Consider the following 26,699-nt stretch of genomic DNA (forward strand, 5'->3'; position numbering starts at 1 on the left):
GCATATGAATTGGTAGGATTGGGGAGGGGGGGGGAAATTTTACTAAATTAAGATGACTGTAATAGAAAATCAAGTGATGATTTCGAGTCCAAATGTTTTTTCCTGACACACTTGTAAGTTGTAAAAATGAATAAAAATTTATTTAAAAAAAAAAAACAACCCACCAAAAAACCCAACAATAAAATACAATCATTTTTTTAACACCCCCCTCCTCTCTATAAAAAAAATAATTTTAGTAATAATCCATGAGTCACACAGCAAGGGTGCACCTAGGAAAAGGCAGCATCACAAACACTGCAGTGAGCATTATAACACCAATACAGTCAAACCTCGGTTTGCGAGTAACCCGGTTTGCGAGTAACCCGGTTTGCGAGTGTTTTGCAAGACGAGCAAAACATTCTCGCAAAACTTGTCTCGCAAACCGAGTGAGCAGAGGCAGGAAGTTCTTCAAGCGGCACTGGCACGTCCTGTGGGCTGCATGCCGGTGCCAGATGGGGGGTAAGTTTCAAGTTGTTCAGGCAGGGTGGGTGACGGTTTGCGCAGGGGGGGCTTTGCGAGGGGGGGGAGCAGTGCCGCTGGCCTCAGGGGAGGGGGGTGGGAACGTATCAAGCGAGTTTCCATTATTTCCTATGGGGAAACTCGCTTTGATATACGAGTATTTTGGTTTACAAGCATGCTTCTGGAACAAATTATGCTCGTAAACCAAGGTTCCACTGTATACCCATTGTTAAACTGAAGCCAGATTAATACAGATCGATCCTGCACAGTCAACGCTAAAAGAAAAGTCCTTTTCATACAGAACACAGATACACTACAGATCAGATGCTGTTCTCCTCTCAGCCTATGACTTAAAATTTCTAGTTAGAACTAACTGAAGCAAATTTCATGGTTGAAAAAAAAAAAAAAAGGTTTGCAAATCACTGCAAAAATTCATAGGAGAGAAAGTGCACTGCACTGCTCTCCCCAGGGAACCATCAAGCCTTAGGCAAACAGAAGAGGCTCTGAAAAGCTTCCGTGTATTTACAGTATACAAATCAGGGGGTGGGGGTCGGGGGTTAAGATGAAAACAGGCAATAAACAATACTACTCCTACTAATAATAGACTTACTTTGGCGGAGCTTGTGCTCTGATTGAGCAGTCAGGTGCTGATGCTTTCTGTTCATGCAGCAGTTCACTACCTATCCCCTTTGCACCCCTGCTGTAATTAAAGACCTCTCAATCTGGTTACTACCTCCTAATTTGTAGGTAGCCCCCCCCTCAGACCAACCCACATACCTGATGGTCAAGCAGGGGTCTTTGGGGGCAGGAGCACAGCCACGACCTCTCGCAACAGCTCACAGTACCGCACAAACTATCTGACTATGCATTCAAAGTAAAAAATCTGTGCAAATAAATGTGTTTTCAAATATCTTTCTAAGGACAGTTACCTCTAAGTGCTTCAGTTGTCATGCAAAAAGGCTATGAGCCATCTAAAACTGCAGCTTGAAGCCTCTTGTCAGTTGCTGGTAGAAACACGAGGACAATTGCCATGTTCATACTCAAATGCATTTAAATTCAAATCTTCAATGGAGGATCGTAATATTGGATGCCTATTAGTTAGGGTTTGTTCCAGGGGGAGGAGGAGGACTCTGTCCTCCCGCTCTAGCATTATGCAGGCTCCTCTAACCTGCATGTGACACCTCCCGATGAATCAGCAGCAATAGTCTCTGTCACGTAGGCAGTGAGCTCAGCACATAGGCACATAGGCTGCCTATGTGCTGAGCTCACTTCCTACGTGACAGAATCTGTTGATGCTGATTTGTCGGGAGCTCAGCATGGTGCCGGATTCGGACCAGAAATTAGGTAGGTCTTGGGATAGGAATCCCGGGTCCATCCCCATGGGAGTCCCGTAGGCCTGGGAGGGGTTCCTGTGGGAGTTCCGCTGAACTCGAGGGCGGGGATCCCCATCCCCGTCCAGACCTCTACTTGTGACTTAGGTTGGCCACTGTTGGAAACCGGATACTGGGCTTGATGGACCTTCGGTCTGTCCCAGTATGGCAACTCTTATGTTCTTAAAGTGGGACTAGGAGGTGCAGGGTAGGAAAGAACTGGGAAAAGAAAAAGGAGATGTTTGGCACAGAGGAGGAAATAGGAGACATATGAGAAGCTGGCTTGGAAGTGAGTGAGAGACAAGGAAGCTTTTATTGGCAAGTGGTAGGGTTGAAGAAGGGGATATTGCCTTAAAAGAAGGATCTGATCCTGGGGCTAGAAAGCCTTGGTAATGCGAGAAGGGAGCTAACTGGAGACAGTGTTGATGAGGGAAGGATGTGACTGAGAGTTCCATTGGAAGATTGGGGCTGATTTTTTTTAGAAGGATTTGATGGCAGTTAAAGAAGGGTGCTGATATGGGGAGGAGGAAGAATGAGAAGGAAGAGGACAATAATAGTATTGGGGGGGGGCGAGAAACAAGAGCATATAAAGGGGAAGTTGGACATGGAAGAACATAGGAATGGATGTTTGGGAAGAGCAAATGAATAGGTATGAAGACATGCTGGAGAAGAGGCAGAGAATGGATTCTAGGGATATATGAGAAATAGGGAAATGGAAAAGAAGAAAGCAAGGAAGGGGATAGATTTTTAGGGAGGTGAGAGAAGGGGGAAATGGAAGCCTAAATAAAGGGGTAAGAGGGGATGAGTCAAAGGGAAGGAACTGGAGTTAGTGATGGGATGAGAGGTAGAAGTAAATGAAGCTGGAGAGCGGATGAGTACAGAGGATAACAATATGGACTAGAAAGTGGCTGAGAGATAGGTAGATATGGTATTTACTAGAGGTAAGCATGGGAGATGGGAGCGGAGATAAAATCTAGCTATTAGGCAATTAGAAGACCACAGGAACTCATAACAGCCATTTTTATTTATAGCTCTGCACGGGGCAGGAGTGTATATCACATACATGAAAACAGCAATTTTAGAAAGTCATAATTTATAAAGAGACCAACACCATGTAGAAATTTTAGGAGGATGTGATTTTGATGGAACTTGACTCAAACTAAAATCTACAAGTACAGGGTGGGCTAAAAGTAGGTATGCAATATTTATTCATTATTTCTTTTTATTTTTACCGGTGTCATGAATAACATCTGTGTGAAGTTTTTGTATCAATTACATCGTTTTGCTTTTACTTATCGTTCAGTACTGTATTTTACTTATTCAATATCTGTAAAATAAAAAGAAATGAATAAATACTGTATAGTTGTGGCCCATTTTACAAAAAGGAATATACTTGTATAGAGGAATGTGTGTGTGTGCAATATCCAAGTTCTTGTACTATCCCACTTTATTCTGGGACCAGTGGGCTATTTCTGTCTACCCACCAGCACTTCGTAGGAAGCCTCAAGTTTCAGAGACTTAAACCCCTCCCCCTCATACCTCATTACTGTCACTGGTTCTATAAACATCAGTCTTTCTTCCTACAAGCCAGGCTGTAGGAGCTTGCCTTTTGTGTTTTATTTCATGTAATTTCAGTCTGTGTTCACAGCTTTTACCCTCATGCTGCAGAGGTTCCCTGCAGGGACCGCTCCAACAGCAGGAGATCGCAGACCTTTGGGAAAAGTTTGTTTCTGGAGGGTTCCCTGCTTGTTAATAAGCCCTCTGGACAGCCTGCACATCAGATCGGGGCTCAGGGACTGTTCCCTTGGGAGCTAGCTCATCCCAGCTTTGTCTGATAGGGGGGTGAGCGCAGGCTGCGTGGTTCAATGAAAGCGTGTCCGGGATCGGAACCAGACTGCATTCCTCTGCCAGGTGTGCTGCGCGGCGTGTCAGAGGGTGGCGGAGGTGACCGGCCCAGGAAGTCAGGCTGGTGGGGCAGTCAAGATTCAAAGTTCAGCTTTCTAGCAAGTTGAGGCAGAGAGATCTCTTTGTGAGCTGTTTTAGCTCCATCTGCAGTTTTTCCCTGTCAGCACATGTTTCTGTGAGTACCAACTAATAGCTTGAATCAGAGATTTGGGGGGGTCTTTCAAAAGGAGGTTTTAGGTAGTTTCCCTGCATACCCCCACCCCTAAAATCTCTATTTTTGAGGGTTCTCTGGTTTCCCAGGCTATTTTTTTGTCAAAATAGGCCTTCATCGTCCATCTTGAATTTTTCCAGATTTGATTTTAAAGTTATTTTTTATACTTACTAGCTTCATTTTTGAAAGAAAACCACATAGATGACCTCCCCAGAGTAGGATGTCATGGATTCATGCCTCATTTGCGGTGGATAGCTGTCAGTTGCGCAGCCGTATTCCATGTGCGCTGCAGCCCATGAGGGGTGAGAGACTTGCCCGGATTCGGTGTCTTCGACCTCTGTGGAGGGTCTTCTAGTGCCTTCTGTCCCAACTCCTATGAAAATAGTGTCCGGGGAGGTGGGGGCTGGTGAGTTCCCAGGTGAAGCTACAATGAAACTGAAGCGCATCTTGGGGGATGAACCTGGTGAATCCTCCAAACAGTCCCCAACTGGAGCGCAGGGGTCAGCTCCCACTGCGGAGGATGGGTTTTCCCTGGATTTTGTTGATATGCTTTATCAGGCATAATTGAGGGGGGGCAGTCTCTGCCTGTCTCCCTTCTGCCGGCCTCAATATAAGGCACAGGGACCCCTGCAACTGTGGTCCAGGATCTTTTCTCTTGCCTCCCCTAGGGGATGCCGGCAGGTATACAGATAGTGCCTGCGGTTGCGCCAAATTCACTCTCCATATCTCTGATTTCGCATGAGGGCTTCAGCTGTGGCAAATCTGGCGGTTCTCTAGGATCCGGATCACTGTGTAGTCCCTAATTTGGGGTAGGATTCCACCGTGCACAGATTTTTCAAGCACATGCTTATTGTGGATTTGATCTCTGAATCTGTACAGACATTAAAGCTGCATCTGAGCTGCCTGTCACTGCAGAATGTTTCCTCATGAGTGACCGAAGGCCACAATCCGCCTCTTCCTGATCATCCTAACCTTGTTTGGATTCATACGGACATTGAAGAGACTCCTGAGGGTCCCTTGCGCTGTGCTCATGCCATGGAGCAGCTTTATTCCCTGGCAGATGCCTATAACAAGTGCTTTGCTTCCCCGAAGGTGGATTCCTCGGTAGTGCAGGTCACCAGGCACAAATCAGTATGGATTTTGTCTTTAAGAAACATAGAAACATAGAAAGATGACGGCAGAAAAGGGCTATAGCCCATCAAGTCTGCCCACTCTACTGTCCCACCCCATTAAGTCAGAGTGCTGCTCGACCCACGTAGAGATCCCACGTGGATGTCCCATTTATTCTTAAAGTCGAGCACGCTAGTGGCCTTGATCACCTGCACCGGTAGTTTGTTCCAATGATCCACCACCCTTTCTGTAAAGAAATACTTCCTGGTGTCACCACCAAATCTCCCTCCTCTGAGTTTGAGCGGGTGCCCCCTTGTGACTGAAGGTCCCTTAGGAAAGAATATGTCGTTTTCCACCTCGACACGACCTGTGACGTACTTAAATGTCTCAATCATGTCACCCCTCTCCCTGCGTTCCTCTAGAGAGTAGAGCTGCAATTTGCCCAGACTTTCCTCGTATGAGAGACCCTTGAGTCTGGAGACCATCCTAGTGGCCATTCGCTGGACCGACTCAACTCGAAGTACATCTTTACGGTAATGTGGCCTCCAGAATTGCACACAGTACTCCAGATGAGGTCTCACCATGGTTCTGTACAGCGGCATTATGACTTCAGGTTTACGGCTGACGAAGCTTCTATTGATACATCCCATCATTCGCCTTGCCTTGGATGAGGCCTTCTCTACCTGTTTGGCAGCCTTCATGTCTGCACTGATGATTACTCCCAAGTCCCGTTCTTCTGAAGTCGTAGCTAGTGTTTCTCCATTCAAGGTGTATGTTCTGCATGGATTTCTGCTGCCGAGATGCATCACCTTACACTTCTTTGCGTTGAAGCCCAGCTGCCATGTTGAGGACCAATTTTCCAACTTGATCAGATCCTGCGCCATACCATCCCTGAGATCGCTTTCACCTACTATATTACACAGTTTGGCGTCGTCGGCAAACAGCGCTACTTTTCTCTGAAGCCCTCGGGTCAAGTCCCTTATGAATATGTTAAAAAGGGATGGTCCCAGGACTGAGCCCTGCGGCACTCCGCTAGTCACCTCCGATGTCTTAGAGAGGGTGCCATTGACCACCACCCTCTGAAGTCTTCCACTCAACCAATCATTGACCCATGCCGTTAGCTTCTCACCTAACCCCATCGCTTTCATCTTATTTAATAGTCTACGGTGTGGGACACTATCAAACGCTTTACTGAAATCCAAGTACACTATGTCCAGAGACTCTCCCGAGTCTAGCTTTCCTGTCACCCAGTCAAAGAAGCTGATAAGATTGGATTGGCATGACCTGCCCCTGTCCATGTTGACAGGGATCCCTCAGATTTCCCTCATCCAATATCGTGTCTAATTTCCCTTTAAGTAGAGTTTCCATGAGTTTACACACTATTGATGTGAGACTTACTGGTCTGTAATTTGCAGCCTCCACTCTGCAACCCTTTTTGTGCAGAGGAACAATGTTGGCAGTTTTCCAGTCCAGGGGGACTCTCCCCATACTTAGGGAGAGATTGAAGGGCATGGTTAACGGTTCCGCCAAGACATCGCATAGCACTCTGAGCACTCTTGGGTGCAGATTGTCCGGTCCCATGGCTTTGTTCACCTTGAGTCTTGACAGTTCTCTATAAACATCAGCTGGTGTGAACTCAAACTTTTGAAATGGGTCGTCCATGCATTGCTTTGCATCCAGCCGAGGCCCGTGCCCTGGTGCCTCGCAGGTAAAGACTGAACAGAAGTAATCGTTCAGTAGTTTGGCTTTATCGGAGTCAGTTTCCACATAATTCCCGTCTGGCGTTCTAAGGCGTACTATCCCGTTTGTGTTTTTTTTCCTGTCGCTAATGTACCTGAAGAAGGATTTGTCCCCTTTCTTGATGTTCTTCGCTAGAGTTTCTTCCATATGAAGTTTGGCCTCCCTGACTGCTGTTTTGACCGCTGCAGACTTTGCCCTGTATTCAATGTTTGCTTCTTTTTCCCCCATGCGTTTTAATGAGAGAAATGCTCTTTTCTTCTCCTTGACGAGGTATGATACCTCATCTGTGAACCATTGAGGTTTCCTTTTTCTTTGTTGTTTGGTTACCCATTTTATGTAGCGGATAGTTGCCTCATGAAGGATCGATTTCAAGGTTGACCACATAGCTTCCACATTATCAGTTACTTCTTGAACCTGCAGCGTCTGGTAGACGAAATCTCCCATGCGTGCGAAGTCAGTGCCCCTGAAATTGAGTACCCTTGTTTTTGTTTGTGATCTAGGGAAGCCTTTCTTAAGGTTAAACCATACCATGTTATGGTCACTGGTGGCTAGCGTCTCTCCCACCGAGACGCTTTCCCCATTCGTAAGTACCAGGTCCAGGATGGCCTGGGCCCTAGTGGGCTCTAGTACCATTTGTTTGAGCCGAACTCCCTTCATGGATGTCAATATCCTCCTGCTATCACAAGTTGTCGCTGATAATGTGTTCCAGTCTACATCAGGCATGTTGAAGTCTCCTAACAGAACAGCCTCCCCCCGTAAGGTGATATTCTCAATGTCTTCAATTAATTCTGCATCCTTATCCTCCGATTGTCTCGGAGGTCTGTATACCACACCAAGGTACAGGCATTTTTCTCCACCTCTGGCCAAGTTTACCCAGATGGATTCCCCGGTATACTTGACATCTGTGTTCCTGGTTGTCTTAATGTTCCCTTTGATATAAAGTGCTACCCCACCACCTAACTTACCCTCTCTATCTTGTCTAATCAGGTTGTATCCTGGTATGGTTATATCCCACCCAAGAGAGTCTGTGAACCATGTTTCGGATATTGCTACTGTCTAGGTCTGCATTAACTATTTCTGTTTCTAGTTCTAGAAATTTATTCCCTAGGCTGTGTGCGTTAACATACATAGCTCTCCACTCTTTCTGTTTGCTAAGCTCCTGTTGTGAGCCACCCTTTTGAGTCAAATTGTCTCCTAGCGATTCGTTTGCAGTAAGGGTACTTACCTCAGACCTAGAAGCGTAATTTTGGTTCGCTACATCTGGATTGTTACTTACTGCTTCGGTGTAAAAGTGGGTACCCACCCCCAACTTAAAGCCCTTCGAAGTAGGCGGGCTAGTCTGTGTCCGAAGACATTCTTACCTCTGTTGGTCAGGTGTAGTCCGTCTGGTCCCTGTAGTCCCTGTAGTGTCTCTCCGTGATTCAGGAATCCGAAGTTCATCTCCTGGCACCATCGTTGTAGCCACTCATTCGTCTTCAGGATGTGTTCTTCCCTGTCCCTTCCTCTGCCCCTAACAGGAAGAATGGAAGAGAATACTACCTGTGCTCCTATCTGCTTCAGCCTCTTTCCCAGAGCTCCGAAGTCTCTAGCTATGTCCTCCAGGGTGTTCTTGGCAGTGTCATTTGTTCCGACATGGATGAGTAGCATGGGGAAGTGGTCCTGGGGCCTGAGAAGTCTATCAAGACAGGTGGTCACATCTCTTATTCTGACTCCGGGCAGACAGCAGACTTCCCTCGACTGCATATCCGGTCTGCATATTGGTCCCTCGGTGCCCCTCAACATGGAGTCCCCAATGGCTATCACTCTACGCTTCTTGTGGGGGTGTCGATCCATCGTCCCCAGAGATGGAGAAGTGTGTTGATCCTGGTCCACGTCGGTAGTCTCTTCCTGCAAGACCTGGAATCTGTTCTTCAGGCTCAGCTGTGGAGTCGATGTGGAGCTGCCCTGGTGAGAGAAAGAGTGAGAAGGTGAGGAGATTGTAAATGGGGGGGGGAGGGGTTCCTACGTTTACCTGTGGAGGAGGTCACTAACTGCCAGGAGTCAGTGTCTCCATCCATCTCTTGAACTGCAACAGTTGGTTTCTTTATCGGCGGCCCTGGAGTCATCATGGGTGATCCGTCACGGGCCCGTTCTGTGATTTGGGATAGTTCCTGCACTATCCCATCGATGTAGGCCTCATCCTCTCTAATGCCTCTCAGACGTTTCACCTCCTCCCTAAGGCTTCTTAGTTCCTGCATGATGTCTTCATCCCGCTGACCGACCTCCTCTGTCTGTGTAGAGGCCGTGATATACTGCTGTTGGATGGCCTCGGTCTGCGTGGAGACGTCCTTTCCCGGGGCTGTGTTCTCCTCTGTCTGTGCGTAGGCCGAGTTCATCTCCCGGATCACCTCAGTGCAGGAGATGCCAACCTTGCTTGTAGTCTTCACACTCCTCGTCCGCCCTGCCATAACAAAAAGGGAGAGAGTAAATGAGAGAGAGTAAATGTAAGAGTATGAGAGATAGTATGAGAGGTAGTATAAGAGTATGTGAGGTTAAGACCTCTGAGGGGGTAAGGTTGAAGTAAAGTTGAAAGTATAAGAGATAGTATGGGAGATAGTATAGACTATGTGCCTCTGAGGGGTAAGGTAGAAGTAAAGTTGAAAAGTTAGGTGTTAGGTGTTAGAGAGAGATCTGAGCAGTAGGGTGTCTGGAATAAAGGGTTTGCCCTTTAAGCGTCTGTTTGATTTGGCGGCCACTGGTGTTCTACTTTGTGGCTCAAGCATGTTATTCGTAACTTGGATTTTATAATTTCAGGAGTGGATTATATGGCTGATGCCTTGTATGGCATTTTGAAAGTGTTTGCTAAGCTTTCCACCTATTCCATTTCAGCTCTCAGGATGCTCTGGATCTGGCAGTGGTCTGGTGATCCTTCTTCTAAAGCGACCATGAGCCGGTTGCCCTTTAAGGGACAGCTGCTGTTCATCTAGGGTCTGGATGACCTTATGGCCATGTGCAGGATTGCAGGCCCAAGTTGCTGCCTTTGAATAGATCCTGCCTTTCCAGGCGTTTGGGGCATCCTAATTTTCATTCTTTCTGGCACTCTTGTCTGTACTCGGGCTCTTCCACAGGACAACGGTTCTTTGTCTGCCAGACTGTGCTTTGGTGGGTCTCGACGTCAGCTGTCCACGGGGAGTTGTCCAGAGGTTTAGGCAAAAGAAATAGTTCTATCGCCAGACCAGTATTTCCTCCCCTGCGCATTGGGGGGTGATTGTTGGCTTTTTTGGCAAAATAGCAGGCCATTACCTCCGACCGCTGGGTCCTGAAGGTTCTTATGGATAGTTTCAAATTGGAGTTTCTCAGTCCTCTGACTGAGTGCTTTCTGCATTCACCTGTGGGCCACCCCAAAAAGGTGGTTTGAGTGTAGGCCACAATCCACAGACTTCTGGATATTGCAGCCATAGAACCTGTACCAGAGTGAGACCCAAGCTCTGAGAGATACTCAATATGCTTCATCGTTACAAAAGAAGGATCCAACAATTGGAGACAGATTCTGGACCTCAAGGAAGACAATGCATCGCTGAAAGTGCCTCACTTCCGCATGGAGATGTTGCGCTCAGTGATAGCATTAGTGGCGCCAGGGGAGTTTCTAGCCTCCCTGGATCTGACGAAGGTGTATCTCCACATTCCCATTTTCCCAGGCCACTGGAAGTATCTGCGGTTCCACATCTTGGGGCAATATTTCCAGTTTGCGGTAGTGGCAGTCCATCTTCGCACCCTGGGTGTCCTGGTTCATCTGTATCTGAATGACTGACTGATCAGAGTTCCCTCACTGTCTGTGGGGCATAAGGTAGTACAGTTGTTATGGTGCTTGGGCTAGGTGATCAACTTCAGGAAGGGTCACCTTGAGCTAACGCAGGATTTGGGAGTTCAATTTCACATGGAACAGAACAAAGTGTTCCTGCCTATGTCCCTTCAGGAGAAGCTTCGACAGCTGTGGACCATGATATCAACGACCGATGTAAATTCAAGGGGGTAGGGTTGTTGGAGTGGGCAGACTTGATGGGCTGTGGCCCTTTTCTGCCGTCATCTTCTATGTTTCTATGTTTCTATGATGTGGTCCCTTAAGCCAGAACTCATCCGTGTCTGCTGCAGGATGCTCTGCCTTCACGCTGGAATCCCTAGTGGGACCCATTATATGCACCCCTGGCCTGGATAACTCTGGCACGGAAAAGTCTTGCATGGTGGTTATGACCCCTCTCGCTTTCCAGGGTCCTTCCCCTCTGGATCTTGGATTGAGTAATTCTGTCTGCGGATTCGAGTCTCAAAGGCTGGGGAGCAATGTATATAACCGTCCCTGTTTAGGATCAGTGGGTGCCCTAATCGCCTGGAGCTTCGGGCGATTCATCTGGCTCTTATCCACTTCAAGGGTCGTCCCTGTCATTGAGCCGTCTATTTCTTCTTGGACAATGCTATAGCAGTGGCTTACATCAATCGGTAGGGAGGGCATGAGGAGTCCCTTCCTGAGTGTGGAGGCTCAGCTTCTCTTCTAGTGGATGGAGAGACCCTTGTGGCGCTGTCAGCGGCACATGTAGCAGGAATGGACAACATTCAAGCAGATTTTATCAGTCTGACACCAGAGAGTGGTCCCTATCGCAAAGAGCGTTTGATAGCATAGTAGCTCAGTGGGGGTGCCTCACATTTGACCTAATGGTGACTGTGGCCAACAAGAAAGATAATCGATTCTTCAGTTGAGAGGCTGACTGCGAAGGCCTGGACGCTCTGGTTCAGCCCTGGCCACAGGAAGGTCTCCTCTATGTCTTGCCTCTGTAGCCCATGATAAGATGTCTGTTGAGGCAGATAGTGGCCCACTATGGTCCGGTGATTCTGGTTGCACCCGATTGGCTAAGGCATCCATGGTATGCCAACTCGGTTCAGCTCCAGCAGAATCTGAGGCTCCAGTACCTTGTCATTCTCACCTTCTCACAGAGGGTTCGATTGCAATGCAGGATCCAGATCTCTGAGTGTGCAGTCTTGACTAGCCAGGGCTATTCTTCAGCTGTGGTTGACACATTGCTTCACAGCAAATGGAAGCCCACAGGGGCAGCCTATGTGAAGACTTGGAGTTGTTGCCTTGCCTAGTGCACCCCGAGTAAGGTGGACCCGTCTTGTTCCATTGATTCCTCTTGTCCTGGAGTTTCTGCAGAATAGTCTGATGAAGGGCCTACTGGTAGCTTTACTCCAGGTGCAGATTGCTTCTTTTGTGTATGGGCCCTCCTTTGCAGGGTTCATTGACAGCTCATCAGGATGTGGCTTGTTTCCTGTGAGGTGCTCTGCGACTTAGGCCTCCATTGTGCCTTCCCTGTCCTACATGGAATCTTACTCAGGTTCTCTGCCCTTTGCCTCGTCTGCCATATGAGCCTTTGGAGCAGGCGACCTTTATGGATCTTATGATCAAGGCAATCTTCCTGGTGGCTATTATCTCAGCCCGTAGAAATTTGGAGCTTCAGGCTCTCTCCTGCCGAGATCCTTTTATGCATATTGCAGATTTAGTGTGGTGATGCTCGCTGTTACTTTCTTTCTTCCGAAAGTGGTTTCCACTTTTCATGTGAATTGGGAAGTCCAACTTTCTGCTTTTGCTTCCTCTGGTTCAAGGGAGCAGGACTGGGTGTTGCGGTCCTTTGATGTACACAGGTTTTTGTTGCGGTATCTAGAAGTCACCATTGAATTTCTCTTATTTGACCACCTGTTTGTTCTAGTGGATCCTGCCTGCAAGGGTAGGCCTACTTCTAAGGCCAATATTTCCAGGTGGATCTGTATGGCCGATTCTGCAACTTTTGTGGCAGCCAGAAAGAAGCCTCCCACCCCCCCTTGCGATGTGGGCTCATTCTACCAGACAGAGGTGTTTCGTATTTTTGGGCAGAGTCATCGGCAGTTCCTCTGGATGAGATTTGCAGGACCACTACCTGGTCTTCTTTGCATCCATTCACCAAGTTTTACAGGATCGATTTGGCAACCAAGCAGGATGATGCTTTTGGTGCCTCTGTTTTGCAGTTGGCTCAGTACCACCCTGATTCTCCAGAACTGCTCTGTTATGTCCCACTGGTCCCAGAATAAATTGGGATTGTACAAGAATGAAAGATTAGGTTCTTTCTTGTAAATCCACATTTTATTCCGGGAATCTGCTCTGTATTTTCTTGATTTGCCGATTTTGTCTGCCTTTCAAGTACTGGTAAGCTGGATTTCTATTTTCTGACCAGTCTTTGTAAAGTGCCATCTGATTGGGTTTAGCACTCAGTTTGGGGGGGGGGTCCCTAGTTAGGGTGCCCCCTTCTGTCAGTGCATGCTGTTTCTACTTAAGCACTGTTATTATGTTTACTTGTTTTGCATTTCTAATTGTGAGCAGAATACACTTACTTGTCGGGGAGTGTCCCCATTTTCCTCTCTTGTTGATATCCTATACAGATGTTGATATCCTATACAGATGTTACAGAACCAGTGATAGTGATGAGGTATGAGGGGAGAGGTTTAAGTGTCTGAAATTCTGAGGCAACCATGTTCTGAGTGTTTCAATATATTTGTATTCTAATATAAACATTATCAGAGCAATTATTAATAAAATTCTCATAACTTTTTGATATTTTTCTTAAAGTATTTTTTCTCATGAATGCTACATATCTTAATTACACTGACTTTTTTTTTTCTTTGAACCACCTGGTCATTAGGGGTTTAGTTATCAGCGTGGGCTACTGTTAAGACATTATTTTACCACTAACTCATGCTGTATTAGCACAGGTCCCATTTTATGCAGTGAGACCTAGTTATTAAAATCCAAGTTAACAGTAAAATAAAAGTAGCCCACTTTGGTTACTTCCCACCTTAATCTTTTCTATGTATGTGTAACTTAAATAGGTTTCTAATTTTTCTTCTTTTTTTTGTTGTTGTTGGTGTTATTTTTTCCATCATAATGCAGCATTGTCAGGGTTTGTTTCATTGCCTGTTCAATCTGCACAAAAGGAAAACTCTCAACAATTTCCTCTTCATATACAGCAGCACTCCAGTGAAAATGAGAAGAGAAATTTGGTGCTTAGTTCTTCAATGTCAATTGAAAGCCTGATGCTGAGCTTGAGCAGGAAACAAAGAAAACCAGACTATCCTGATGTCATTCCCAAACTGTTAGAAAGATCAGATTTGGATATGAATTGCATGAAAACACGAGATGAGAGAGACCTGACAACCATTTCACAATATTTTTTGTCCTCAAATTCTACTCAATTCATTCCTTATTTTAACCAAGAACAGAGTAACAAGCATTCAATTTATCAGCCTTCTCTTCAGCAATGTGCATCATTTAATATGCGGAAAGCTTCAGTTCTATTCTCAGAAGATAACATATATCATGGTGGTAGTCTTCAAAATCTCAGGGGATTTAGAGATGAGTTTCTCAATCCTTGGGTCTCCACTTATCGCCTTTCTTCCTTAGAAGCTCTGCCTGATGTTGGTAAACTGGAAAAAAAACATCTTTTCCCCCATTTTGCTTCGGTAGATAATTTTGCATTTGAACAAGAACACATGAGATATACTTCTGTAGGAAAGCAGAACAGATCACAGTCTGTACATTACTTGCCCACACTCCATGAAATCTCCATGCCAACCCATGATGCTCTGCTTTCTAACTGCCAATCCTGTAATGATGCATACTGTCCAGGATTTATGTCTTTGGTTTCCTTGAAGGAAGATGAAGAATCCATTCAGGGTAATTGTCAGCTTCTAGAAAACAAAAATGGTGGCAGGATCTATTATCTATCTGCCAGTTCTTTCTAACTGCCCAAGAAGACTGAATTGATTCTTTTTATAGCATGTGCAAATGCTTGCATTGATTGTTTTATATTCAGATCCTCTAGTCGGCAGTTTTATATTCAGATCCTCTAGTCGGCAGTTTTGGCAGCAATAAGTGTACTGACCACTGTGGATTTGCCTTGAAATTTAGTCCCATACAATACATGGCTTCTTAAATAAGAATCAGCTTCTATTTATTGATTCTGCCCTGCTTGAGCATAATTATCAATCTGGAATTATCTTTGCTTTTATTAATTTTGAGCTTTGCTGCTGATTTGATGATTATTCTATAAAGTGAATGTTAAAAACAATCATGATTTCTGCTTAGCAGTTCAGTTTGGTGGTGGAATGCTTTAGTAAAGGCTTTTAAACAAATAGTAAAATTACTTGAGTTGTATGAATTAGTTTCTTATGTATTTTTGAGTAAAATGGAGTGGTAGCCGTGCTAGTCAACTTTTAAAGGTAATATATAGACATAAAACATAAAGGAAATGAGATGATATTCTAAATGCCTTAAAAAAACAAAATAGACCTCATAGACGCATATCTGAAATTTAAACCAGTATAAAGTCAACTGTTGCTTGTTTTGAATGGTGCATTCTACATCCATATATTTGGCTACTGAATCCTTAAAAGGTGCCCATATTTACATGCCCTTTGCTTATGTTAATGTACAGAATGCATAAGTGTACATTACCCACATAAGTGCCAGCAGGTCACCTAAACTATATTCTGTAATGGCACATATAACTTACATAGCACATAAATGCAGGGGCTGGGGCATGGCAGATTCTCAGTTGTGTTCTTAATAATGTGTTTCCCCGAAAATAAGATGGTGTCTTATATTAATTTTAGGCTCCAAAAACACACTATGTCTTATTTTTGGGGTATGTACATGATCATCTCTCCCTTCCTCTCCTTCACCTCAATTCTTCCTCTTTCTTTTCTCTCCCCCACATGTGCAGCATCTTTCCTCCCCTCCCTCCCTCATACAGCAGGACCCTTGCTCAGCTTCCCTCCCATCCCTTGTGCAGCAGGACCCTTGCCCAGCTTCCCTTCCCTTCCTCCCATCACTTGTGCAGCAGAATCCTTGAACGAGCACCCATGAATTCACTCTGCTGCGTTGCTGATCAGTAACATGGCAGAAGGCCGAAGCAGTCTGTTTAGAGTGCTGCTGGCCCAAAACAGCTTAGGGAGGTATGTAGGGCTCACGGCGGGGTTCCGATGGGAGGGAAGGATGGGGTTTCGGCAGAGCGGCAGGGGCTTATGGGGGGGGTGCTCGTTCAAGGATTCTGCTGCACAAGTGATGGGAGGGAGGGAAGGGAAGCTGGGCTTATTTTCAGGGTAGGTCTTATTTTCAGGGTAGGTCTTATTTCTCGGGAAACACGGTAATATAAGTTGTGCATGTCCCTGCCACATTTAGGCACTCGCACGTACCCTAGATCTGTGGTTGATTTAACTGCTGGCACTTAAATATTAAGCACACTGATACCAGGTTACGTTAGTGTTCTTTTTTTAATCAGGGTACCCAGGTGCCCTTATAGAATATGCTCCTACTGTTTGCCCAGGTGTAGAATTACTCCCTTATTGTTTTGTATCTTGATGGAGACAAAATGTTGAAAATAGACAATGCTGAAGTTTGAACTTTCCTTCTGTAGATGGTCTTATGTATTGGGACTTATTAACTGCCTTTAAGGAGAGATTTTCCCAAGGTGGTATCCTTGGTAGCACCAAGGTGATAGCAGCAGAATACAGCTGGGAACAAATCAAGCATATGAATGGGATATGAAATATTTAGCTCTTTATTATAGTAAAGCAAAAAAGACCCAACATTGACAGTGTTTTGGAAGTTGCCTTCATCAAGAGTCCAGTATGAATCAATGTCTTGGCTATTGACACAAAACAAAAAATGAGTTATGTACCAGGGTTCTGCTAAGAAAGTTCTTTTAAGATCATGATCTATTCCAGATGATGATCTTGTGCCTTAGGAAGCCATCTTCTGGCATGTGGCACATTCATCTCACAGAGTTTACTGATTTTAACTTCTTGCAGACAACACACATCTGGTAGCTTCCCTTCAAATTTCCCAGTTCATTTATGATCAGTAAACTCCATGTCAGATGAATGTGCCACATGCAAGATGATGGCTTTCTTAGGGTATGAAAGAAACATCTGGAATAGCTCATGATCTTAAAATAACTTTCTTGGTGGAACCCTAGTACATAGCTCAGGGGTGCCCAAATTGTCGATTGTAATCGGCCAGTAGATTGCAAAGGCAACGCGAGTCGATCTTGTTTTTCCTTCCTCCCCAAGCCAGGCCAGGCGCGTATAAGTGCTGGACCCACAAGCCTTTACCTCCGACGTCAATTCTGGCATCAGAAAGGAAGTTTTGGGCCAGCCAATCGCCTAGCTGGCCTGGAACTTCCTCTCTGATGTCAGGGAGGGGTGGGGAAGGCTTGTGGACCCAGTGCTTGTACGTGCCAGGCCTAGCTCAGGGAAGCAGGGAGAAATCGGCGTGGTGGCTTGGGGAGGGGGGTTGCAGGGAGAGAGAATTGGGGAAGTGGAGAAATCAGCGCTATGGCTTGGGGGGTACAGGGAGAGAAAGACAGGCAGGGAGGGGGAGAGAGAAAGAAAGACAGAAATAAAGAGGGGGCAGGGGGAGAGAGAAAGAAAGAGAGACAGAAAGAAAAGAGGGGGCAGAAAGAAAAAAATATTGGATTTACAGAAGAAGGAAGTGCAACCAGAGACTCATGAAATCACCAGACAAAAAAGTAGGAAAAATGATTTTATTTTCAATTTAGTGATCAAAATGTGTCCGTTTTGAGAATTTATATCTGCTGTCTATATTTTGCACCATGGCCCCCTTTTATTAACTGTGATAGTGGTTTTTAGCGCAGGAAGCCTATGAGCGTCGGGAGCTGCGAGGGCCATTCAGCACAGCTCCTTGCGCTAAAAACCACTATCACGGTTTAGTAAAAGGGGAGGGGGTATATTTGTCTATTTTTGTATAGTTGTTACTGAGGCGACATTACATATTTTAAAGTAATCTGCGTACATTGTGCTTTGTGTTTTTTAAAATTTTATTGTTGGTAGATCATTTTGACTAGGTCATTTTAAAAGTAGCTCGCAAGCCAAAAAAAGTATGGGCATTCCTGACATAGCTTATTTTTGTTTGGTGTCAATAGCTAAGACATATTGATTCATACTGGATTTCTGATGAAGGCAACTGCCAAAACACTGTCAACATTGGACCTTTTAGCTTTGTTAAAGAGCTGAATACTTCATATCCCATTTTTGTGCCTGATTTGTTCTCACTGTGTTCTGCTGCTTTGTTTCTTCATTGGATTATTTATATCATCTTGTTTTTTGGATTATGCTTGTATTTTTACCATTAGTTTCACTGAATGTGATTTGTGGGAGTATGATCAAGGTCTTCCTGGGACTGTTAGTTTTTATAGGAGCTAGGACCAAATGGAGCAGAAGTCCTTTGGACTTACTACTGCAGTGTAGAAGCAGGGGAAGGAAGGTTGAGTATGAAGCATGGATACAGACTATAAAATCAATATATGTAAACTAAAATTAAAAAGAAAAAATGGTGTTTGTCAAATGAGAGGAATTCCTTAGCGTTATAATTTGAAAATACTTTCATTGACTTTATCTGTTTTAGTGGACAGCCAAGTGATATCAATGTCAAAATTGTAAGAGAGCCATATTAATAATAATCAGTTTATATACTGCAAGGCTGTAAAGTTCTATGCAGTTTACAATAGTAAAAAAAAACCCAATAAAAGAAGTTGAATAGAACTAAAAAAGTTAAAAGCCAATAATTAGAGACACTAAAATGATCAAAATAGTACATAATAAAATTTTTACAAATTAGCTGCCTAAATACTTCAAAAACAGATATGGTTTTAGATATACAGTACCCATAAGTCAGCAGGTGCATGTTTATGTAGAGCCATATTCAGTAAATGGCATGAAAAAATAAGCACTATTCTATAAAGGATGGTCTGATCTGAGCATGCTTTATATAATATTGTGTAGCACTGATTCTGTTCTCCCCCTCCCCCTCAAAAAAGGTTTGGTAATAGTATTTTTGCTAACTGAAACCTAGGGCTCCTTTTCATCACGCGCTAACCCCCGCGCTGGCCAAAAACTACCGCCTGCTCAAGAGGAGGCGGTAGCGGCTTGCGCGTGCTATTACACGCGTTAAACCACTAGCTCGGCTTAGTAAAAGGAGCCCCTAGTGTAAATGCAATGCCCTATTTATGGCATTTGGGCATGGAAATGGCATTTTTTTTTATAACACTACAAAGTTATTGGGTTTTTTTAAATTTTTTGACCCCTGACCTACGCCCCCTTTTGGATTGCACACTATGGAATTTTGGCTCTACATTTGTCAAGAGTGCAAACAGAAACTCTTATACCTCAACTACAGGCTGTTTAGAGTTAATTAGTTTGAGCCAGGCAGTAGGGCTATCATTGAGTGGGCCGAACAAAAAACCAGGAACTGCCCAATGGTAGGGGCTACCTGCTTTTAAATGAACATGCCCATTAACAGTCTGGCATATCTCTTTCTCCCTCCTCCACCCCCACAATGGGTCCAGCTTCTCTATAGCTTGCATCTCCTTCCCCCCTCCCGTTGTCCTAAAAGTTGCAGCGGGTCACCAGTAGCAACAGCAATGAAAACGGGCTGCCTGTAGCAGGTCTTGACAGGGCCTTCCCTCAGACACATTCCACCCACAGGAAATGGCAGTCATCCCACCCACAGGAAGTGGCAGAAGAAAGGCCCGTTTGTCTGATGTTATAAGAGTCCAGCATTTAAAGGGGTTTTAACTGGACTTGTTTGTATATTCACTGGTTCAGGATCCATTTCTTTTTTTACCGGCAAATTGTAAATACGATTTACTGATGGAATATTTGGATGTAGGGACACTAGATCACTTGTTATTTTATTGTCCCTTGATACTCAATTTTTGGAAATCAATATGGGGGAAAATTAATATGATACTCAGTGTCTCTGTACCATTGTCTTTTATGACGTGGTTCTTTTTGGGACATTGTTGCAATCTAAGAGTCCAATTGATACACATAAATGTAGACTTCTTCTGATTATGATGGGGGTGGCCATGCAAATGATAACCAGAAACTGGAAGAACTGGGATAGATTAAATTCTTCTTTATGGTGGGAAACACTTTGTTTGTATTAGAGGTATGAAATAATGAATGCAGAACAATTAGGAAATAAAAGATTTAAAGAAATATGGAGTCCATTAGAGGCATTTGTTAAACGAAAGACTGACTAATTGATTAAACCCCTAATTCCTATATGATTTTTACACACATCCAAAGAGGGGGGGTGGGGGAAGGGTACTTCATTTTAATATTTGTTCGATTATAAGTGTTGTTTAATGTTTTATCTGAATGCATGTTGTTTGCACTTTATATCAGTTCTGAAAATTAATAAAGATTTACAAAAAAAAGAAAAGGAAAACATAGAACTTCAATCAAATATTTTTTCAGTAATTCAATGGGAGTCATCACCAGGGATTTAGGAAAATTCAAAATTCTTATATTTAATCTACGATTGAAATTTTCAATTTGTTCAATCTTCCTGTTAAGAGCAATTCTTTCCTTTACCATCCCAGACGTTAAATCTTCAAGTTTTTCTGTCTTGTCAGAGACCTTTTTTTAGTTCAAGAGAAAACTCTACTTTTGTCCCATCCAATTTCCTCCCCAGAGTTTCAACGGTACTCACTAAAGCTGAAACTTTGTTTGAAGACCTTGATATTGTGGTGTTCAGTATCTGGAGAGCTTCCCAAATGCTCTCCAGGGTGATTGCTGCCAGTTTCACTAGCTGGGGAATAGTTTGCACTACCCCTCCCAGTTCTCCTTGCTCCTCTCCAGATCTCATGGCAGTTGCCCCTTGGATTGGGGTTTCCCTGGTCGAGTGCTCCTTGCCGGGAACCACCAGCTGTGACGCGGCAAGAGTCGGAGGCGGCAGGCGAACAGAGCCCAGAGGAGAGAGAGAAATGTTGAAGTCCAGCTCTTTGACGGCTCCTCCCACCGAAGAGACAGCAGACTGTGCTCTGGGTAGTTGTGGGGACAAAGTGAAGACAAAACGCCGCATAGATCATTGAGTAAGTAGAGAAGTACTTGCTGCCAAGGGTTCAGGCCATACATGCCATTTTCTCTTTGTGTGCTGCATTTCTTTTCAGGAGACAAAAAAAAGCTCTGATCCTCTAGTTCAGGAGTGCTCCACTATGCTGCTGCCATCTTGGATTTCCTTCATTAGTCCCTATCAAAAGGTGTCTATGATTAGACTGGCATGATAAGGAGGAAGGCTGAGACAGACAAAGCCTAGGTAAGGTTGCCATCAATAAGGAGCAGAATATTTTTGTGACTGCCGTTGGAGCAGATTGTACTTTGGACAATATTGTCATACAATCAATATGCTTCTTTATGTTTTCGGTAGCCTCCTCTATGCAATCCCTGAAAAAGTTGTCTCCTGTACATGGGATGTTTGACAGACAGTCTTGGACATTGGGATCTAGGTAAAAAACACAAAGCCATGCCTGCGCATAGCAATAGAAATTGCTGATATTCTAGAGATGTCAAAAGCGTTTGAAGGCAGATCTCATTATGTACTTTCTAGTTTCCAAAAAGTCTTCCATGAAGCATTGAAAAGCTTCCTGTTGGCCTGTAGATTCCTGTTGTTGGATGTTTGGCAGCTGTTGAATTAAAGACTTAGGTAAAAGGTCATATAGAAATTGTAGTTTAGTATGTGGTTAGTGAGCATGGATCACTGAAAAACTTGTCTGCCAAATCTGTCCAAGATCCTGCCTTCTCTCACAGGAGGAGTATTGGCATAAGAATTTGAGCTATGAGCATGTTTCAAGGCTGTTTCTACCACTAAGGACCTCTGTTATAGTTGTGGTTTGTCAAAGGCAGGTGTAGATTTGAGCCTGTATAGTGTATCTAATTTCCTAGGAGCTACTGGGACTGTGAGGATTTTCCCAATCCTTAGAGAGAGTTTCATCCATTAAGTTGTGTAGAGGAAGCTTTACACAGTCCTTGGGCCAATTACCATAGTTCAGTGCCTCCATAAGCTCCGCCTGAGGCTCCTGCTCAGATTCCATATTAAGGGGATGAGCTAGACTCGTTTGTGGGTAAAGGATCATCTAGAGAGGAGGTGAAGGATCCGATGGGATTCCGTAAGGCTCCTCAGCAGAAATGTCAATCTCAATTAGTGGATAGAGAGATCTGATTCAATGTTCTCGACGTGCTATTGTCGAGTACAGGGGTGTCCAACCTTTTGGCTTCCCTATGCCACATCAGCTGAAAAACAATTTTCTGGGGCCGCACAAATGCGCAAACACTGCAGCAAAACAGAGAAGGGAGCCGGCAAGATGGTAAACACCCGGGGACAGCAGAGGAAAGCACTCTTATCGCCCTCGACTGGGGCCGCACAAAATACTTCACGGGGCCGCAGGTTGGACACCCCTGGTCTAGTAGGATGGGACGTGGAATGTCGAGGGGAGCATTGTGAAGAACAAAGAGACTGGGATTCAAGACAAAGTTAAATGAATTCCTGCTGAACCAAAACGTACGCAGGTAAGACTAGACTCAGTTAGGGCACTGGTCTTTGACCTAAGGGCTGCGGTGGGAGCAGACTGCTGGGCACAATGGACCACTGGTCTGACCCAGCAGCGGCAATTCTTATGTCTCAATGGAGTCAAAAGGAGGCTCGGGAAGAATGCCTGTACAAGAAGATATGAGGTGAATGACGGGGAGAAGCTCGACATCGAGATGTGAAAGCTGGATGTAGATCCTTTGGATATGTGCACCAAAAATTATGTGAACTGCCCTGAATACGCAAAAGATATATCCGGCATCCGCACAGCTTGTCTTATGCCATGCTAAACTGAATAAAGCACAATCTTTAATTTGGTCACCAAATGCATTGTTTTCATTGTTAAGCTTGATTTTGACTGTAGAAGGATATGTAAAGGCCTATGTTGTTATGGTATGGCAACATTCTTCATTAATCTATGGTAAGGTCTCTGTTAGATGAGTTTTGCAAGGCTGTAATAGAGGCCGGATAATACATTCAGCAGGCACTACCATCTAGATTTGGTTTTCCATTGGGATAGAAGAGTGGGATTAATTATCTGTACATTTGCCTATAAAGAAGAGCTCTTGAAAAGGTCACTTGTTTTAAATATTTATATTGCTAACTTTGTTTATATAATCCCTCATAAAAATAATTTCATCATTGATGTGTTGTTATTCCCATGTTTGTTTAAAATGGCCATTAGCTAAATAATTCTCTGCATGTGATTTATTGCATATGCTTTTCAGAGAAAGCTGAATTCTCTACTTGTAAAAGGTGTTGTAGGACAACAGTACCAGCAAACCACATGTCTCAGTTACACTAACTTTCAATTTGAATGTCCCCAGCCTGTGTTCTCAAGTAACTAAAGAACTCCAGCATTGCGTGAAAAAGTTGTATTTTTAAACCTTATAGGATGTCTTCAACATTTGCCCAGCATTGATTCCCAGGAATTAGCCATGTGGCTCATTGTGCTGCTCTCATCAGAGAGCTACCAATTTATTTTAGAATGCACAAATGTATACATAGAAACAAATCTTTAAAAATATGTTACTTATCTTAGGCATATTTTACCTAGCTTTTCTTCATTTTGCTGTTTTAAGTCTTCAAAACAAGCAGTAAGATTTATATAAAAGTGTTCAATTTCAGATATGCTATGCTTTATACATAAAAGCAGAAATTTTCTAGGTTGCCAGTTGATGAAGAATATGTAAAATGTTAATTATTATCTCAAGCATTCTGTACTATGTATCTTCTTTGTTCTCTCTCTCTCTCTCAAAATATTCCATAGGTCTATTACAGAAAAGGCAGGTAGCCATTGAAGCACTTCAGGTTTGCTGTCTTCTTCTTCCGCCAGAGAATCGAAGAAAACTTCAGTTACTAATGAGGATGATGGCCCGGATTAGCCTTAACAAAAAGATGCCTTCTCTTTCTGACAGAATGGGAAATAGAATGCTGGTCAGTGTCTAATTGCAAGCTAATTTTTGAACTGTTTTCTGAGATTGTGTGGGCCTTTGTAGAGGTTGTGATATTGGGGGTTTTAATCTTTGAAGCAGAGGACCATCTAGGTATGAAATATAGAGACTACACCAAATGGTCTAGCAGTTTACATGGTTCATAGTCATTCCTGTGCGGGACTTCGGCGCGCCGACATTGCAGCACAGACAAATCAGCGCAAGACCCCAGCGCACCACCTAAAAAGTTACTTTTAGGGGAGCCAGTTGCTATCGTTTTGGGACGCCTGGAGGATCGTTTTCGCTGCCCCGACCAGCCCTCTGCAGCTGCAGCAAGTTGACAAAATCGGACAGGCATTTCTAAGGACGGACCCTCTGACGTCACCGGGTCCGTCTCGTGTGCCTCGATTTCTGCTTTAAATTTCGGCTTGCAGCCGTGGAGAGATCGGGAGCCAGTTGCTGCTATCGTTTTGGGACGCCCGGAGGATCGTTTTCGCTGCCCCGACCAGCCCTCTGCAGCTGCAGCAAGTTGACAAAATCGGACAGGCATCTCTAAGGACGGACCCTCTGACGTCACCGGGTCCGTCTTGTGTGCCTCGATTTCTGCTTTAAATTTCGGCTTTCAGCCGCAGCTGCGCGGCCACAGGGCGTGGCCGAAGGGGCGTGCCCTAAGGGGCAGGCCATGCCCCTTGGGAGCACTGTGGAGTATTGTGGACCAGGATATCAGGTTGTATAAGCTAATTGACCATGGGGAAAAGGAAAGTTAAATCTAAAAGCTCTACTCCTGTTGTCACAGGTCCTATGGACAGGCATTTGACTTTCTCCTTAGACTCTCCAATGCCAAATGTATCTGATTTGAACTCTCCCATATCCGGAGCATCGATGAGTCCTCTACAGAGGACACCCCCCCCTTCATCCAATATCCGGTATAAGTGGGAATATAACTTCCACTAGTTCCACAGGTTTTGTGGCATCATCCACTTCAACAAGTAAATTGATGTTCACTGATATACCTAAACCACTTGAATTTGCTAGTGTAGTGGATGAACAACCACTAGCTGTGGAAAAACAGGATATTACTTTAAAGGATCTTTGGTTAGGTATTTCTAGGGTTGAGGGGTTTCTCAGAGAATCAATGAAACAAACATCTGATTTCTCACAATCTGTAGCTCAAAAGTTTGAGAATGTGGACGCAAATTTAAATTGTCTGGAAGCTAGATTAGGTATGATCGAAACGCAAAGTAACACATTGCAAGCTGTTTCACTATCTGCTGTAAAAGATTCCACAACAATGCATTTAAAAATGGAAATGTTAGAAAATATGCAACGGGGGAAGAATCTCCGCTTAGTTAATTTCCCAGTAACCCATCTGTTATTGCCAGAAATATTGTTAAGAAGTATTTTAAGGAGATACTGGGAATACCCAACGCGGATAGCTTTCCAATAAATAACTGCTATTACATTCCCCAGAAGAAAAAGGAAACTATACAGGATCTGGTAACAGATGATGTTAATCTAACAGAGTTTCTAGAAGACTCAAGATGTTATTCAGACTCGATCCACAATGATTTTAACATGTATGAGTGAGACAGATAAAATGTTGTTAATGAAACTTTATTTTAAAAATAGACTGACCAAGTTCTGCGGGGATTTGGTTAGTATATTTCCAGATGTCTCAAGAGCTACTCAGCTTAGAAGAAAAGAATTTCTGAAATTAAGAAATAGAGTATTAGCACTTGAAGCATCATTTTATTTAAAGTTTCCTTGCAAATGTTTGGTTAAGATACAAGATACTGAATTTGTTTTTTGGGATCCCATTCAATTGCAGCAATTTTTGTTAGCACGTGAACAGAAGTGAGATTTCTTTTTTCTTTTTCCTTTCCTTTTTTTGTTTTTCATTCATTCTTATTGAGGAAAATAGGGTAGGTAAGTCCATGTCCTAAATTTAGTAGGGAATGATTGGGTTCTTTGGAATTCAATTCATTTCTTTGTTTTTTCCTTAAATTTAGTTGATAAATGAGCAACATGTCTTCCCCGCTTAGTGGGCTTGTAAAGGATTGTTTGTTGTATGATTTGCTATTGAAATATTTGTGTGGTAACCCTTTTTTTCCTGATATCTTTATGATATTGTAAATGTATTAAATTCCAATAAAAAAAAAGTTACTTTTAAAGAGCTCCGACGTGGGGTGTGAGTGGGGAACCCTCCCAGTTTATTTCATACTCTTCACCCTGCCGAGGGGGGAGGGGTTGGAACCCTCCATTATAGAGTAAACTTAACTTTTTCCCGATTTTTTTTTTTTTTGAGGGGGAAAAAGTTAAGTTTTCTCTATAATGTGGGGGGTAGCACCCACCACACCCCCTGTCGGAGCTCTTTAAAAGTAACTTTTTAGGCGGCGGCTGGGGGTCTTGCGCCAAATTGTCTGTGTTGCAATGTCGGCGTTCCGAAGTCTCATATGCTTTTGTCCCGTCACCGTTTACCGTTTACATGGTAGAATTTATAATAGGTGGTGAAGAGGTGGGGAGGGGAAATATCTTTCTTATTAATCTAATCAGGATTTCTTAATTGCTCTTTTCCAGTGCAGGTTCAAGGTGATTTACAGGCTAAGAGGCTCATGTAACAGCATGGGAAAATTTACAATATAAGGGAAAAGAAGGTTATAAAATTTCAGGGGAACAAGGATACAAATTTACAGAAGGTTTACATTGTAGCTGGGTTACATTGTGAAGAAGGGTTATATTAATTCAGGAGAATTGGAACATTGTTAGAGAGAGTGCATGGTCCTTAATTGGAAAGGAATTTGTCAAATAGGTTGGCACTAAGTTTTCTCTAGGTTATTCTACCTGGTTGAAATCATGGGTAGAGAATGAAACAGGGACAAAATTATCCCTGTCCCTGCAGGATCTATCTCCATCTTTGTTCCTGCAAATTCTGTCCTTGCCCCATCCCTGTAAACTCTATGTTCATATACACAGGCTTCGAACAC

General features: G+C 43.9%; 1 protein-coding gene across 6 annotated transcripts in view; it reads left to right on the forward strand.

Moving 5' to 3' along the window:
* Nucleotides 1–26,699, forward strand: part of DEPDC1B (DEP domain containing 1B) — a 130,455-nt gene that overhangs the window by 64,837 nt on the left and 38,919 nt on the right. For 3 of the 6 annotated variants that reach the window (XM_033930661.1, XM_033930670.1, XM_033930678.1), the window contains one exon: nt 13,784–14,709. In XM_033930661.1, the coding sequence (XP_033786552.1) occupies nt 13,784–14,634 (851 nt within the window). In that variant the 3' untranslated portion in view covers nt 14,635–14,709. Of the gene's footprint in view, nt 1–13,783; nt 14,710–23,552; nt 23,720–26,699 lie in introns of those variants that run through there. The other 3 variants (XM_033930645.1, XM_033930652.1, XM_033930635.1) reach the window with 3 other exon arrangements.

The sequence above is a fragment of the Geotrypetes seraphini genome, chromosome 1 (genome assembly GCF_902459505.1).
Source record: "Geotrypetes seraphini chromosome 1, aGeoSer1.1, whole genome shotgun sequence".
Classification (NCBI taxonomy): domain Eukaryota; kingdom Metazoa; phylum Chordata; class Amphibia; order Gymnophiona; family Dermophiidae; genus Geotrypetes; species Geotrypetes seraphini.